General features: G+C 59.0%; 2 protein-coding genes across 13 annotated transcripts in view; one reads left to right on the top strand and one right to left on the bottom strand.

The window, feature by feature from the left end:
* Window positions 1–1,697: 1,697 nt before the first annotated feature.
* On the bottom strand, window positions 1,698–10,369 carry NYAP1 (neuronal tyrosine phosphorylated phosphoinositide-3-kinase adaptor 1). 3 transcript variants are annotated; one of them, XM_045460360.1, is made up of 7 exons: window positions 10,224–10,368; window positions 8,805–8,956; window positions 6,885–7,240; window positions 4,896–6,413; window positions 3,761–3,976; window positions 3,439–3,548; window positions 1,698–2,856 (listed from the first exon to the last, which is right to left on the bottom strand). In XM_045460360.1, the coding sequence occupies exons 2-7, from the start codon at window positions 8,870–8,872 to the stop codon at window positions 2,599–2,601; spliced, it is 2,526 nt and encodes an 841-aa protein (XP_045316316.1). In that variant the 5' UTR covers window positions 8,873–8,956; window positions 10,224–10,368; the 3' UTR covers window positions 1,698–2,598. The 3 variants fall into 3 exon arrangements, with proteins under 3 accessions (XP_045316316.1, XP_045316313.1, XP_045316314.1); XM_045460357.1 differs by having other exon boundaries at window positions 1,709–2,856; window positions 3,761–3,979; window positions 10,224–10,369; XM_045460358.1 differs by lacking the exon at window positions 10,224–10,368 and adding an exon at window positions 9,989–10,158 and having other exon boundaries at window positions 1,709–2,856; window positions 3,761–3,979.
* Window positions 10,370–13,173: 2,804 nt separating this feature from the next.
* Window positions 13,174–15,930, top strand: part of LOC123589425 (TSC22 domain family protein 4) — a 30,920-nt gene continuing 28,163 nt past the window's right edge. For 7 of the 10 annotated variants that reach the window (XR_006708334.1, XR_006708333.1, XR_006708331.1 and 4 more), the window contains exons 1-2: window positions 13,190–13,874; window positions 14,288–15,321. Coding sequence is in view for 3 of the 10 variants with exons in the window: in XM_045461496.1 (XP_045317452.1) it covers window positions 14,560–15,321 (762 nt within the window). In the remaining 7 variants the exon portion in view is untranslated. Of the gene's footprint in view, window positions 13,875–13,924; window positions 14,049–14,287; window positions 15,322–15,930 lie in introns of those variants that run through there. The other 3 variants (XM_045461496.1, XM_045461495.1, XM_045461497.1) reach the window with 3 other exon arrangements.

Here is a 15,930-nt window from a genome sequence, read left to right as displayed (position 1 = left end):
TTATACGATGATATATGTCAATTTAGAAAATAAATAAAAATGTAAAAAGGTATTGCCTGTTCATATTTTCTTCTTTTTTTTTTATTTTTTATTTTTTTAATTTTTTTTTTCAACGTTTATTTATTTTTGAGACAGAGAGAGACAGAGCATGAACAGAGGAGGGGCAGAGAGAGAGGGAGACACAGAATTGGAAACAGGCTCCAGGCTCTGAGCTGTCAGCCCAGAGCCCGACGCGGGGCTCGAACTCACGGACCGCGAGATCGTGACCTGGCTGAAGTCGGACGCTTAACCGACTGCGCCACCCAGGCGCCCCTCATATTTTCTTCTTAACGCTTATCTTCATCCACACTCTCCTGTATAAAACTCAGTCTCAGCCCTGAGTATTATTTCTATATTGATGACTCCTACTATCTACAGTTTTCTCATCTCTCCCAAACTATTGTCATTTCTTCTCTAAGTCGGTGTTTCCCAAATTCCAAAATTTCTCATACCCTGTCATAATTTTCCATATTCTATGTATCATACCTGTACCATTATTTAACATTCTTCTTTAAACCAACTCATTAGAAATAAATTTAGCCTCATCTTGTGCAACAATATCCATGAAATAACAAATACTTTCATGTGCCTGGTTATAATTTCTCTAATAGGAATGAAAATAAATAGAAAACTGTTAAAGCTTTTTAAAAAAAATGTTCTTCTTGGGGTGTCTGGCTGACTCAGTCAGTAGAGCATGTGACTCTTGATCTTGGGGTTGTGAGTTCAAGCCCCACGTTGGGTGTAGAGATTACTTAAAAATAAAATCTTTTTTTTTTTTTAAAGAAAAAAAAATTGTTCATCTTCAGATTGCTTAAAAACATCTCTTGTGCCATCCACCACACTGTTCTAGCTGGTAACAAACCTTTCAGCCTGGATATTAACCATTGCTTCCAATCCAAAATTCTTCCCTCAAAAGAAGCTTGCTTTGCTCTGTCAAGGTGCTCATTACCCAATCATAGGAGCTCCAAACTTGGGCTTCAAGGATCCCCCCTTTGGCTCCATTCCCCACCAGGGGCTGTTCTTTCAGCTGCATCTTACAAACTGTCCCTTGCCCTCCATTCTCCCAGACACTTTTTATCCTCTCCCGTGATTGCTTCTTGAGGCTGAGCATCTTGCTTTGATGCCCATCTCTCCGAACCATCTTCATCATGGTTGACTCATTGCCCGTTGCATTATTTACACACATTGCCTGCCCCACCTCCATCTCCTACTCTTCTGCAGATAATCATACTGTGACCTTGGGACGGTCCCTCCTCCCCCTGCTCATCCAAACCTTACCTGTCCTTTTAGGCTCGCTTTCCAGGAAGCCTTAGATTACTCCAGCCACTCCCAGCCCCCTTATTGCTGTAGCACTGTCCGGTGTTGTCCCAGGTGTCTCCTCCCCCTGAGTAGACTATAAGCTGCTTGAGGGCAGGCTTCAGTCTGAATATTCCTTCTGTATGAGTGTATTGCCAAACACATATCAGATGCTGGCTCAGTAAATGCTTGCTGAATCACAGCATGGTGGCATTCCCAAAGACTTACCTCAAACTCCACCTCTCCCTGTTACTTGCCACAGCCACTCACCCCTCCCTGCACCACCTCCAACTCCCACCAACCATGGGGCAAGACGGAAAAGAAACAGGTGTAAGAAAAGCGGAGCACACTGAAATAGAAGAAGCCAGTTCTAGGATCGTTAGTCTTTTAATATATTATTCTGAAAAGAAAGGAATTAAAAAAAAGTTCCTGACATCTCTTCTGATTTTTTAAAATTTAAATAAATACCCTACCCACCCCCCACCCGCTAAAATGTCCCTCCTTCCCCATCATCCCGCCCATCCCTGGTGCTAGACCCTCACCCCAGAGCTAAATAAGATGCCTGTTTCACAGCAGGCCACACTCACTACCAAATTCTGGCCATTGGTAAGTACTGTAATGAGTCTGCGGCCCTCAGCTCACCGGAGCCCCTCCCTCCCTTCTCTCACTGGGCTCCCCACTCCAGACTGATCCCCAGCTTGGGGGTGGGCGCGGATGGTGGGGCCTTCAGGCATTGGGGAGAGCGCCAACTTGGTTCCCTTTAATTGCCCACCATTGTCTGCTCCCTGCCCAGGAGTAGGTCAGAAGGGCCCAGAATTGCCCTCCCAACTAAAATAAATAATGAAATAAATACCCCCTCCCCACTCCCGGCTCTTATAAAAGAGCCCCTCTACCTCACACTCTAGCCCCGTCCTTCACTTGACCCGCCCTCCTTCCTCCCTTCCCTTCCCTCCTCCCCCACGCTGACTTCTGGCTTGGCCTTTGCCCTCTCAGGAGGAGGAGTCTACCTCGCCCAGCCGGGAGAGCAGCGGAGGCCCTCACTTCCAACCTCAAACAAACCCTCCTCCCCCAAATCTCAGGGGGCGCGGCTGGCGCCCCAAGCCCGGTGGGCCTGGCGCACTCCCCGTCTCCGGGGGTTAGGGTGGAAGGCAGGGGTTCTCCCTGGCTTTCTCTCACCTGGTCCTTCAAGTGTCCCTCTTTCAAGGCAAGTCTCTGGCACCCCCGCCCCGCTCCCCAGTCCGGTGCCCCGGCCTCCCGGCCTCCTCAGATGGCAGTGTCCCAGAGGACCGTGTGCTGCCGGCGGCAGGGTGGGGTGCCGGACTTGCGGGGCTCGGGTCCCCGCCGCCAGCTGGGGAGGATGGGCATGCTCTCCTGCTTGCAGAGGCCTCGGTCGGGGCGGTGGCGGGCCTTGATCTCCTTGCACACGCAGCGCTTGCGCTCTATCACCTCCAGCAGCTTGCCATCGCGCTCACGGGCAGGCTGAGGCGGTAGGGGCAGCGGCAGCGGCAGCGCGGGGTGGGTCTGTGCCCCTTCCTCCCGCCGCCGGCCCGCGACGAGGGGAGAAAGGAATAAGGGGGGGAGGTCAAGGACCTCGGAGTGACCAGGTCCTGTCCCCCACTGCAAAGACTGATGCCTTTCCCCAGAAACAAGTTCATGTCATGCCCCCCAAGGCCTCTGTCCTCTCCCCTCTAGCTGGGGGTGGAGAGTGGGTGACAGGAACCCAGCCCTTGCACCCTTGGCCTCACAGGGTACCGGCCAGGCTGGGCCTGTCTCACCCTGAGGAATGGGCACCTTTAGCAAACTGCAGAATGCATTTTTTTGAGTTGGTCCCGCCCCATCCCACCCCAAAGAGACACCTTTTCCTAAATGCACAGAGGGACACTGCAGGCCAGTGGTGGCCCTGCCTGGCTGTCCATCTGATTAATACAGGCTCTTCCCAGGATCACTGCCTCCCCCCCTGCCCCAACTCTCCTCTGAACCCCTATTAGACTGTGCCAGCCCCAGGCTGACCTCCTACTTTTCTTTCCATACCCAGGCTTTCTTCTCTACCTGCTCCTTCACAAATAAAAGAAAACCCAACTCCGTCCTCCTCCTCCTCCTCACCTGGCTTGGGGCATCCCTAGGCTGGCTGCAGGGCCGGGGTGTGTGGAGCGCGGCCTGCCGGACTCCAGAGGTGGAGGCGGAGCGCCCCAGGCGGTAGCCTCCTGTGAAGTCTGAGGTGGAAAATGAGAAGTGAGGAGGGGTCGGGGCCTCCAGGTTCCCTTCCCGAAGTTCCCAGAGGGCAGCCCCTTCCAGGTTGCCCAGGACTCAGCAGAGGAGGAAAGGGAATTGCCATGTGGTGGTAAAATGGAGGGCCCGGGACATGGACCCAGAGAGATTTCCCCCATCCAGCCCCATCTGTGTCCGGGTGTGGGAAGGGTGTCACCTCCATTGCGGTGGCAGGCAGGAAACGTCTGGCAGGGTATGGGCAGCGCCGTGCGGCTCCCTCCTCGGTCCCCTCCGTGGTGGATCCTGGCCAGCAGGCCCTCTGCCCCCTGACTCCTCACCGGGATCCCTGATGCCATAGGGCCCCTGTCCTCACGCTCCACCTTGCCTGGACCCTCGGCACTGCCGTTCCAGGCCCGGGCACCATCCTCGATCTCTGCTGGGATGACAAGGGGAGCTCAGTGCCTACACATGAGAAGGGTCTTGCTGTCCCCCCAGGAACACACACCATAGCATGCAGGGACCAGAAGTAACTGCCCCTTTGGAAGTCACAGCTGGGAAGGCAGGGACCCTACCTCACACTGCCCAAACACACACACACACACACACACACACACACACACACACACGAGGGACCCCATTACTGCCACTTTCCTTTCCACCCACTGGTACCATCCCTGGGCTGAGAATCAGATATTTGCTCTTGTCAAACCCTTTTCTGTAGTCAAAGGGGACTCCCCTGCCCCAGCTTTAGCCCCAGAGCCCCTCCTGGCCTGATAGGGCCAGAATGACCACCATCTGAAACAGAGACCAGGAGCCCTGGTCTTCCCCAGGAGGGGGAGATCCCAAATCCTGAGCCAGGAAGTGGGAAGGGGAAGGTTGTTGGGGGAAGGGCTGCAAGTGAACTAAGCTCAGCTCCAAGAGGAGGCCTGGCAGAGCATTGCGTTGCCAGGCAACGGTAGGGGCCTCCCTCTCCTCTCCCTCCTGTCTGGATGGGTTGCCATGGCAACAGCTGGGAGGCAGCTGTGTTTAGCCCTTCGTGTGCGCACACTCACAAACACACACCCCTGCAGCCTAGCAAAGGGAAGGGCAGGGAGTAGAGCAGGACCGGGCAGGAGGCTACTCTTGGGGCCAGATTCCAGCCCCTTCCCATTGCAGATCTTCCTTGACCCTCCAGTGAACATGTGGGGACCCCCTCCCCTCAGTCTCTTGCATGCCCTTATTCTCTGGTCTCCTTGAAAACTTCCCACTTCAGGACAATGGGTTGTGGCTTCCAAATAACCCTTCCAACACTTCCCTGAAATCATCATGGGCATCCCCAGTCCCCCACCCCCAAATTCCTACCCCTCACTCACTGTCCAGCTCTTTTGCCTTCCTCCCTCCATACAGGACCTTCCTCTGTAGAGCCCAGCCTGCCCCAAATGTCGTGGCGCCCATCTCCTCTTCTTCCTCCTCTGGTGTCCCTGCACTGGCGATGACATGGGCGCAGGAGATGCTGGCAAAGGCACCCCCATCGGTCCCTTGCTCCTGAAGCTGGATCTTGACCATGGGGGATGGGGCCCCCATTCCACAGCCCTTATTCAGCACCCCCCCAGCCTTGAGGCTCTCATAGGCAGGGGGTCTCTTGAGCCCAGCTGCTGCAGCTGGGTAGGTCCAGAGGGGAGTCAGGGGGCCTGCGGTTGGGTCCGGAAGGCTGTGCGGGGAGGCCAGGCAGCCACGATGGTGGAGGACCCCAGCTGCTGCGCCCATGGCCCCGCTGTGGGGGCTGGACTTCCCAGGCACTGGGGGCCTCGAGCTGGTGCACAGCATCCCATGGAGGACTGAGATCTCCTTCTCCGTCTTTGGCTCCCCAGCACCCAGGGGCGGACCAGCTGGCAGGACGGAGTGCGTGGTCACCTTGACCGCTGAGTACACCATGGTGTAAGACACAGCCTTGTCCTTGGGGGGGCCAGGGAGCAAGGCGGCTGGGGCAGGAGGGGCTGCCGGCGCCCCTGCCGCCTTGGGGCAGATCATGCTGTGGGAGTTGGGGAGCTCCCGCTCCCCCCGGGGCTGGCCAGAGCCCTGGGGCGGCAACGGTGTTGAGTGGCTCCGGGCCCGGCCTGAGGGTCCCAGCAGCAGCAGGTTGGCAGCAGGAGGCGGAGGCGGCGGGGGAGGCGTCTCCCGCTCCCGGGCAGGCACTTGGGGAGCTGGGGTGGAGCCCGCTGGCTCCTTCGAGTGGCAGAGGACCGGTAGCCTTGAGACCCCATCGCCAGGGGTTCGGGAAGCAGGCTTGGCTTGGGGGAAGGCCAGGAGCGGAGGACGGTGTTGGAGAAGGTTGGGGAAGGGTGGGGGGATTTCACAAGGAGTGGTCTTGGTAGGTGTCCCATCCCTCCGGCTTGGGAGGGCTGAAGCTGGCCGGCGGTGGGTGTGGGGCTGCAGGGCCTGAGGCTGGTGTGGCGAGGAGGTTGCGGTCAATGGAGGGGCCCCATTGGCCCGGCCTTCCCCTGCCTCCTCGGGCAGTGGGTACTTCATCTCCTCGTATATAGCCTCGCTCTCCTCCGAGTCCGAGTCGGCACCAGCTGGAGGGGTCGGGCCTCTACCCCCAAGAGGGGGCCCAGTCAGGCCCCCTCCACTTCGCCCTCCTCCCCTGAAGACATCCCCCACCATCTCAATGTACACGGGCTCCTCTTCCTGGGCACCCACCTCAGGGTCCCCAGCTACGCAGGACCCCCTACTGAGGCGCTGAAGGGGCAGATTCCCCCCTCGAGGAGAGGGAGCTGGGGGGCAGGACTCATCAAAGGAGACAGAGAGCTGAGTGTTGGGGCTTCGCCTGGGCTTCTGCGGAGGAACCTTCCGGCTGGACTCTCGGCCCTCTGGGGTTGGCTTCTGTGAGCCTGGGCAGAATGGGAAAGAGAAAAATAAACTGGGCTCTTAGTGGGGGAAGGAGATGGGCAGACCCCCTCTCATCTCTTACCCCATCTGCAAGGACATATCTGCCTCTTTATTTCCCCCACGTTCCTCAACTTAAAGCACATAGGTTCCTTTGCTACCAGCCAGCTCTATCATCCTTCCAATGAACTCCCTGGAATCTGCAGCTCCCACCCTAAATTCTGTTCCACCTTCACGTGTCCCTTCCAGGCCACCCCCTCCCCAGGAATGGGCTTTTCAGGGAGCTTCCCCTACCCTTGAATGGTTCATCTCAGGCCCTTCCAAAAAGAAACAACCCTCCCCCCACTCCCTCTGAGAATGGAACCTTCCATTTCCTTGGTTCTTCCCTGAATGGACCCTCCCCTGTAGGCCTCTCTTGACCTGGAATGGATCCTCCCAGCTCCCCCAGCTCCCGGGAAGGGTTGGGGGTATCTCACCTGCTTTCTTGCCTGGGGGCATGTCTGCCCCCGACCCTGCCATGCTGAGCTTGGTGCTAGGATGTCTCCGGGGCTTGGCAGGGGGTCTTCGGGCACTGCTGTCCTCTGTGAGACCCCCACCTCCCCCCCCAGGCCCAGCCCCAACACTGTCCATGCTGCCCACTGAATGGCAAGAGAGTGAGCGTGGGGCCATGGCGCTGCGGCAGGGGTGGGGGGTGTGCTCCTGGGAGGCTGGCATTGTCATGAAGCCCATCCTGAGGGAGCGGCGCAGCGAGGCGATGTCCCGCACGCGGACCCCAGGCCCTGGGCCGGCCCCGGGCCCTGCGGAGCCTGAAGGGGCCACCTCCTTACTGGAGCTGGAGAGAGAAAGATGGAACAAAGGTTGGGCCTCAGGCCTGGGCCTCCCCCTCCTCTACCCTAAGAGGGGTGTGCAACCCTGTGGCCTCCAAGGAGGAGGAGGAGGAGGAGGAGGAGGAGGAGCCTCGAGGAGAAGGAAGAGGAGGAAGGGGCCTGGGGTGGGGATGGGAGGCTGCCTGAAGGTCCAGGGCACTAAACTAGAAACGTCAGGCAGAATCCCTAGGCTTTAAAAAAGACAAGGAGATTGGGGAGGAGAGGCGAGCAGGGATGAGAGAAGGGATGAGTATGTGTGCAGAGGAGTATCGCTGGAGCTGTGTGATCCCAGCCTGGGCATATCTGGCACACGGCACTCGTGTGGACGGCTTCATGCACAGGTAGAGAGATGCACACGCAGGCAGCACAGCCCTGTCTGGCACATACACCTGCCATCACGGCCCTGCTCCTCCCAGGCTCACGCTGGCCCACACCTGGTCTCTGGCCTCCCGTCACGTCCGGCTACCACGGCCTGTGCTCCCACACCACACCGCGCCTCCATTCCCAGATGAGGGCCGTACAGCCGCATCGGCCTCCTCCTGCTGATCCTTTTCCTCCCTTCCCCTCTCTCTTCCTCTCCCTCGGTGCTGTCCTTTCTGTCAACCTCCCAGGCTCACCCCCATTCCCTTTCACTGTCCCTGAGCTTCTGTGTGAGTGAAGGGAGGGGCGGCTGGCAGGGAAAAGGGGAGAGCCACTGTGGGGTGGGCTCTCATTAAGGCCCTGTCTACTAACCCTTCATTAGGGAGAGATCACTGTAGTCATAGCTCTGATTAATCTAATTAACAAAAAGAATTAAACTCCACAGTTTCAAGGAGGGAGAAGGGAGCAGGGAGGTGGCTCTGACTCAGGCTCCAAGAGGCTGTGCAGTCAATGGGAATGAAGAGAGAGGGGAGCGAGAGCGGAGAGGCCAGGATCCAGGTCCCTGGGAGGGCAAGGAGAGAGGGCAAGCAGGGAGAGGTCCCCAGCCCTGGCTCTTCTGCAGGACCCAGCCTTCACGTCTCCCACCAGACACACACACACACACACACACACACACACACACACACAAAACCCTGTCGCTTGGCCCCCTCATCTCCCCCAGCAGAGGAGGCTGGGAGGGGGGCAAATGGATCTTCTCTGGTGCCCCTCAAATGACTCAGTCCCTGGACCATGAGGGTAGCAGGGTCTGCCCCTACCAAGGTCAGGTGACAGGGGTGCCTGGAGCCAGCCCCACATTGACAGAAAGGAGACTACAGGCCAGAGGTGAGTCAGGAAGGGGTGACTCGGGCCTCCAGGGGTGGGGAAGAGCCAACAGGGTGCTCCTGAGCCAGAAGCCCCCCATGAGGCCAGGACGAGTGCTGGAGCCAGGAGCCAGGAGCAGGGTGGGGACAGGGTGTATGCAATGCCAGCAATTCTGTACTGAGCATAGACTCTAAGATCAGACTCATGACGAGGCTGTTGGAGCCAGGAAGGGCAGAGGGATGTGGTCCAGCCACCGGGGAAGCAGAGGTGTGGGACAGCCCAGAGGGCAATCTGGGACCGCAGCCTTACCTCCTCTTGGCCTCCTCCTCCTTGTGCTGCCTCCACTCCAGCTTGGTTTTTCGGTAGAGGAGGTTCATGTCGTGGGGCAGGAGGTGGGGGCTGGGGGGCCCTGCTCAGCGCCACCAGGCCCGGGGGGCGGCCCTCCCTGGGTCCCGGATCCACTTGGTGGAGATGAGAAGGAAAAAAAGGAAGATGTGGGGTGGGTGGGGGCCAGGAATGAATGAGAGAGAGAGAGAGAGAGAGAGAAGCGGAGATGTGACTTGGGTCCTCAGAGGATGGAAAACAGATGGAAGCACAGAAAACCCAACACTGCCTCTAGGACCCGTAGACAGACAGACATAGGAGGACATGTGTACACAGAGTCACACACCCTGACAAAGATGTCCAGAGCCACAAACACACATTCTGGAGAGATCAGCTCGACACAGATTCCCATCCTGTAAATACATCCTGATCTACCACACAGACAGGCCCCACAAATGCACAGCAACCCCACAGCCACACAAACACACATTCAGACACACAAACCACCAGGCCACAGAACCCATATCTACAAACAGAGGACCAGACACATAGATCGGCATGGGTAAACACAACCTAGCATCAGGCAGACACATACAGACATAAACACCCCCGACACACCCACAGCACACAGAGACCTCCAGACACACACAGATCGGCTACACAGAACTGGACATACCTACAGACAAGGAGTTATACTGGGGCCTATTTGCGTACATTGCACCCCACAGGGGAAGGGGGGACAGTCTGAATCCCCACCCCGTCTTGGGCCCCGAGGCAGGGGGTGTCATGAGGGCAGGGTGGGGATGCTGGGGAAGGGGTGGGGGCACTCCAAGTTGGGTATCTACAATAGTACCCAAACATCTATTTCCATTCCCTGCGGGCAGGTCCCCCTTCCGGTCCTCTGCCTGGGCCCGGGCCTTGGTCCACCCCTATTCCTGCAACCCTGGCCCCTCGGTGACCGTCTCCACCTCTCTCCATGATGGCCCAGATCACCTTCTTCCTCCTCCAGGATCTGGGAGGCTCCCGGCTTCCCTCTTCCAGTCCCTGCCCTCAATCCCACCCGCGGGGTCTCTAGTCTGGCCCCACAGCTACCTTCTGAGCTGCGGCCTCCATACCTGCTTTGGTTTCCCTCCCCCCAAACACACTCTCCTTTTCACCGTCGGCCTCACCTCTCCTCCTAGGCGCCCCTCCTCACTGCCGTCCTCTCCCTTCCCTGTTTGTTCCAAACCTGGCGGCTTCATTCCCCTCTCCATCCAAGGGCCCCAGGTTCCCGGGCACCCCTCCCCTTCCCCTTGTCCTGCTACCCTGGGTTTCTCCGTCTCTCGCCCCGCCAATCCTCACTACTCCCTGTCCCCCCATCAAACCTCCCCGCACCAAGGCTCCCCAATTTCCACATCACCGTACCTGGCCTGCCGGGCGCCGGCCCCCCCATGCCGGGCTCCGCCCGGAGCAGGAGGAGGGAGGAGGAGAGACAGAGAGAGACCGGGGGGAGCGGAGCTGGGCCCTGCCGCAGAGACAGCCCCGCCTCCGGGTCCGCCCCCAGACCCGCCCCCGGCCCCAAACCCACCCTTCCACACCCTCCAAGGACGGAGTGGGAGCGGCCGCGCCGCGCTGCGCCGCCAGGCTGGGGTGGGAGGCACGGGGGACGCCGAGCCCACGGAGCCTGCCGGGGGGGACTCGGAGAAAGGGCGCGGGGGACCTGGCGCCGGCCCGCCCCCGCTTTGAGGCGTCCGCTCTTCGTCGCCCCTCTGCCCCTGCACGGCTGGGCGGTGTTTGGTTCGGTGTCCAAAGCCCCGGCGGAGCAAAGTGGGGCGCAGCGCGTAGCGGCGCCCCCCGGTGGCAGCCCGGGTCCTGCACCCCCGCGCGTACCCCGTGCGCGCTCGGCGTTTCCCGGGTGCGCACCCCGCGTGGGGCCGGGGCGAGGCTGCGGCTGCGGGGCCCTGAGTGCAGTGGGGTGACGAGGCCGGCAGGGGGTGCCGCTTTCCAGGCCGAGGGGCTCGGAGAGTAGCGAGCCCGACCCTCCGAGTCTCTGCCCAGCAGGGGGCGGGCTCCCTTGGCTGCACCCCATCTTCCTGCCGCCCCCCCAGGTGCGGGGAGGGCACCGGAGCTGACTCGCCTATCCCTGAAGACTCCCGGGCGCCCGGACCTCGTTTCACCGCCTGAGCTCAAAGGCTTACTCCAGTCCGCCCCCGGAGCCCAAATCATCCTTCCCCAGTAACTTTTGACTCGGCAGCGGCGCCCGCCAGGTCCTGGGTGCCCCAGGGGTCGACCTTTGACTGGGACCACCGTAGCAACGGTCCGGGTGCGGACGAGGCGGCCGTTCAGGGTCGCGAGCTCGCGCCCACTTCCTCAGTCCCCCATCATATTTCTCTTCAGCTCGGAGGAATCCTCCCTCGGAAATCCCTTTGCCACACATTAGCTGCAAGAAGACCTGGGTTCTACCCCTAAGTGGCTGAAAAAGGGACCCCCGAAAGATATCCACCCCTAATTTCCGGAACCTGTGCACGTTACCTTATATGGCAGATCTTTGCAGATGTGCTGTGTGGCTTTGGGCAAATCACACAACCTCTCTGAAAGATGCCTCATCTCATATTTACCTCCATAAAGTTGTTGGGGCAGCAAAAGAATTAATACAAGGAGATTTGTAAGTCGTAAAATACATTAAAGGGGTATTATTGCCCCCCCCCAAAAAGGTAACCCATTAAAATACATAACAGCCCTTTCACATTTACACCTTAGTGTGAATGAATTTTTATGTATTCATGCAATAAACACTTGGCGCCGGGACCAGCAATGTCCCAGGGCCTGTAGACGCGGAGGAGTCCAAGTTGAGGCTGAGTGTCTGAGTTGGTAGGACCGGGAGCGTCCAAAGATAAATTTCGAATAGTTTGTAGCGAGTCAGCGCTGAAGGAAGGAGGATCTGGGGGCGGAGCAGCAGGGCGGTGTTCTGAATATTGCCAAAGGGGAGAGAGTTGAGGAGTGGGGGGTTTGTGTGGGCGGCTGCTTCCTGGACCTCAGGACTTGGGAGGACCTGGGACCTGGCTGTGGTAGCTATTGTTACCATGGAGGGATAGAGGCAGAGTGCAGATGCATTTTAATAAAGAAATACAGAATAAATATATAAACGTGGAGGCAGGAGGCATTATTTTTTTTTCCCTAACCCTGAAGAGTGGTTAAAAATTTCCATGAGCTAAAGCTGAAGAAGAAGGGGATGTGTCAGCCAGTCCTAGTCTCCATGCCATCAAATACTAGCTCTGAGGCCTAGGGCAGATAACTGAATGCCTAGGAGCCCCAGTTACCTCGGCAGAAACACTGGAGCTAAACCCTGCAGCTTAGCCCAGGACTGTTTTGAAAATCCATGAGATAACTATGTAAAGCCGACCAATATGAGGAATTTTTAATGTGCTCAAGAATAGTTCTATTTGACCAAAATGAATCAGAATCCATTTCCTAATGAGCCGAAGAGTGAAGGCAGTTGTGGCCTTTAGACACTGCTTTTGTTCAGATGGTTGATTGAGGGTGCCAAAAAAGAGAAAATGGCGGTTGGGGGCTTATTTTTTCACACCCAGCACTCAGTAAACCCTTCAAGCCTGTGTGAGGATTCTCCATGGCAAAGGAGGGAGGGGATGGGAGAGGTGGGGTGCTTTAGGCCCCCTGGGTTTGTCTTCAGGTGCATCTTTGTGGGTGGCTGTGTGTGCATACGCACACATGTATATGTGACCAGGGTTGGAGAGAAAGTGCAAGTCCAAGTGGGCACCTTTCTGAGCACATCTTTGTTTCTCCACGTGAGGGCCAGACAAGGGCACACCTGGGTGTGCAGAATGTCCCAGCTGCACCACTGACAGCCTTTCTGAACCTACGGTCTCAATATCCACATCCAAAAAGAGGAATACTACGGTGCCTGGGGTTTGGTTCAAATACTCCAGCACAATGCAACAAAAGATATTGGGAGTATAGATGAACCAAGGTTGGTTGTGAGTTGATCATTGTGGAAATTGCATGATGGGTACCTGGGACTTTATCACATTCTCTCTACTTGGGGGCATGTTTGCAGATTGTCATAATGATCCACTTTTAAAAATAAGGACAGAGAAGGGTAACGGGACCTTCCTCATACCGTTACTGTAGAAACCAGTAAAGATACATTAACAGCTGCAGCAGCACCCAAACACTGACTGGGTGCTCATGGGGTGGCACCCAGTAGAGTCCCGGGTAAATTCCTTCCCACTCTTCTGTGGATCGGTAGGCCAATGGCAGCAAGTGCCTACAAGTAAGGGAATCCCTGGCCTACCCGCAAGCTCCTCCCCTTTCTCTCCGCCCTCCACAGCCCCTCCCTCCGAGGAAGCGCTGGGCTACGGCCCAGCAGGTGTGGGGTTAAGCCGGTTCTGGGGGCCCCGGGAGCAGCAGCCGCCGCCGCCGCCGCCGCCGCCGCAGCAGCAGCAACTCCACCAGCAGCGGTGCTGGCAGGCCTGGCCCCGGGCCAGCTGGCCAGGAGCCCCAGGAGGCAGTGAGGGCGGAGGAAGGGGAGGAAGAGGGGAAGGAGGAGGAGGAGGAGGAGGAGGAGAGGAGCAGTCAGCAGGCCCGAGGAGGCAGGACTTCCTGGTGTGGGGGTTGTCAACAGCCCAGAAAGAGAAAGGCAGAGAGACAGAACCGAGAGGAGCTGAGAAGCGAAGAGAGACCCAGCCGTGCCACGCGGAGGAGTTTTGGGAGACCCACTCGCCCCAACCACCCAGGCGGCTCCACCTGGAGGATCGGGGGCGGGGGGCGGGGGGGGGGGCAGAGCCGCCTCTTCCCGCACCGGTCTGGAGACCCTTGGGGCTTCAGAGGCCGCGCCTGGGTTCCACCAAGGAGGCGGGGGATCCTTCTTTTCCGGAGAGCAAACTTTTTACTGAGATGCCTTGTGGGGCAAAGTGCGGTCCCCGAAGAGAACTGGACAGCCTCTGATTCCCGCCTGCGCCCCCCGCGCTGCTGGGGCCAAGAGGCCCCAGGGGAAGGACAACCCGACATCTTAGGCGGCCGGGACCCCCGGCCCAGCTCGGTGGCCGAGGCCGAGAGGTATGGCTCTGGGCTGGGCGGGGCGCTGGGGCAGCGGGGCAGGGCCTGCCCCAGGGATGGGGGAGCTGGGGTGCGGGGGCCCGGACACCCGGCAGAGGCCTCTCAGCGGCGGGGCCAGGCTGAAAAACTGCTTCACCCCTGCTCAACCAAGGCCCTGGAGCCCCCCGCCCTCGGGTAACTGGGTCTTGCGAGTTTGAATCCCAGGGAAGAAATGCCCAACTTTGGGTCTGGGCTGCCTCTTCCTACTCTGTGGGACGGCTGGGATCTCCTGGTCTCTTTCGTCTCTGTCTCTTTGTCTCTGTGTCTCTGGCGGTTTCCCCTTCCTCCCCCATTCTGCTCCCCAGAGAGGAAGCCCCAGAGGTGGCCTGCCCACTGCTTTCTCACAGTCTCTCTCTCTCTCTCTCTTTTTCCAGTTTGCAAACTCAGCTCTGGAGTTGGGCAGCGCCAGCGGCAGGAAAAACCTGCCCCTGCCCCCACCTCCTGCCGCCTCCCCTGCCCTGTGCTCCCTTCACCAACCCAGCACCCCCAGTTCCTGCAGGGCCCTCCGGCCATGTCGGACCCAGATGTCCCCAGGGGCCCTGATGCCCCCGCCATGTGGCCCCCCTGTTCCAGGGGTGCCTGAGCCCCTTCGAGGAGCCCCAGCTGCACCCCCGCCCACCTTGGCCGAGTCCTAGCCCCAGAGACCATGAGTGGGGGCAAGAAGAAGAGTAGTTTCCAAATCACCAGCGTCACCACGGACTATGAGGGCCCAGGGAGCCCAGGGGGTTCTGAGCCCCCTGCCTTGCCCACCCCCACTGGGCCCCCACCCCGCCTGCCTAATGGGGAGCCCAACCCCGAGCAGGGGGGCAAGAGCACCCCCCGGAATGGCTCCCCACCGCCTGGGGCCCCTGCCTCCCGTTTCCGGGTGGTAAAGCTGCCCCACGGCCTGGGAGAGCCTTACCGCCGAGGCCGTTGGACGTGTGTGGATGTTTACGAGAGAGACCTGGAGCCCCCAGGCTTTGGCCGGCTCCTGGAGGGAATTCGAGGGGCCTCAGGAGGCACTGGGGGCAGATCTCTGGATTCCAGGTTGGAGCTGGCCAGCTTGGGCCTGGGTGCCCCAACTCCACAGCCAGGCCTGTCTCAGGGCCCCACCTCCTGGCTCCGTCCGCCCCCCACCTCCCCTGGACCTCAGGCCCGCTCCTTAACCGGGGGGCTGGGCCAGCTGGCAATGCCTGGCAAGGCCAAGGTGGAGACACCCCCACTGTCAGCCTCCCCACCCCAGCAGCGCCCCCCAGAGCCCCGGACTGGGGATAGCGCGGGCCCATCCCGGGCTGCCACGCCCCTGCCATCCCTGAGGGTGGAAGCGGAGGCTGGGGGCTCAGCAACAGGGACCCCTCCCCTGTCCCGGTCAAAGGATGGAGCCCTGCGGCTGAGGATGGAGTTGGTCGCTCCAGAGGAGATGGGGCAGGTAAGAGCTGGGTTCTGGGGTGGGGGGAGACACCTGAGGGGTGATACTTGCCCATCTCAGCCTGGGTCCCCAGCCTGGGCCTTCCTGCCTCCACCTCCATGCCACCCTCTCCCCCCCTGTCTGTCCCATCAGGTAGCCTCTCTTTTCTCTTCCTACCCTTTCCCTGGGAAGCCCATCCTTCTCCCCACACAGCCTTTCTTTTCTTTCTCAGGCTCCTTCTTCCCCTACATTCTGCACCTTCTTTCTTTCTCTTTAGCCTTTAATTTGTTACCTTTGGCCCAGGTCTCCGTTTCCTAATAGCCCAGTCCTGTCTCTCCATGACAGAGATGTGGCCTCCTCACTTTGGCCCTTACCTTCTGTCTTGGTTTCACCCCTTCTGGCTTCAGGCATTGAGGGTGGAGGTCCTAGGTGGGGCTGGGTGCTTGGGCCTCTGGGAGCTGCCGAGGTTGGCAGGGAGGGGTAGAAAGTGGTCGTCCCACTGTCTCCCTGGCTGACTTGTGTGTCTTGGGACCCTGCATCTAGGCCTCTCCACGACTGATAACTGGGGGTGGCCACTGGGGAATGGGAGAAAAGCAGGAAGCAGCCCAGAGAGAGTTAAATCCTTTGCTC

The sequence above is a fragment of the Leopardus geoffroyi genome, chromosome E3 (assembly GCF_018350155.1).
Source record: "Leopardus geoffroyi isolate Oge1 chromosome E3, O.geoffroyi_Oge1_pat1.0, whole genome shotgun sequence".
Lineage (NCBI taxonomy): Eukaryota > Metazoa > Chordata > Mammalia > Carnivora > Felidae > Leopardus > Leopardus geoffroyi.
Note: the sequence above shows the minus strand (reverse complement) of the source record. Positions and strands in the feature narration are given on the sequence as shown.

What these genes read in the sequence shown, in the direction of transcription:
- NYAP1 (XM_045460357.1), bottom strand. Translation starts at nt 8,872, where the DNA reads ATGAACCTCCTCTACCGAAAAACCAAGCTGGAGTGGAGGCAGCACAAG. An exon ending in GCCCCCAGGCAAGAAAGCAG is followed by an intron (nt 6,414 to 6,884) that starts GTGAGATACCCC and finishes CATTCTGCCCAG; the next exon opens with GCTCACAGAAGCCAACCCCA. An exon ending in GAAGGCAAAAGAGCTGGACA is followed by an intron (nt 3,980 to 4,895) that starts GTGAGTGAGGGG and finishes TTGTCATCCCAG; the next exon opens with CAGAGATCGAGGATGGTGCC.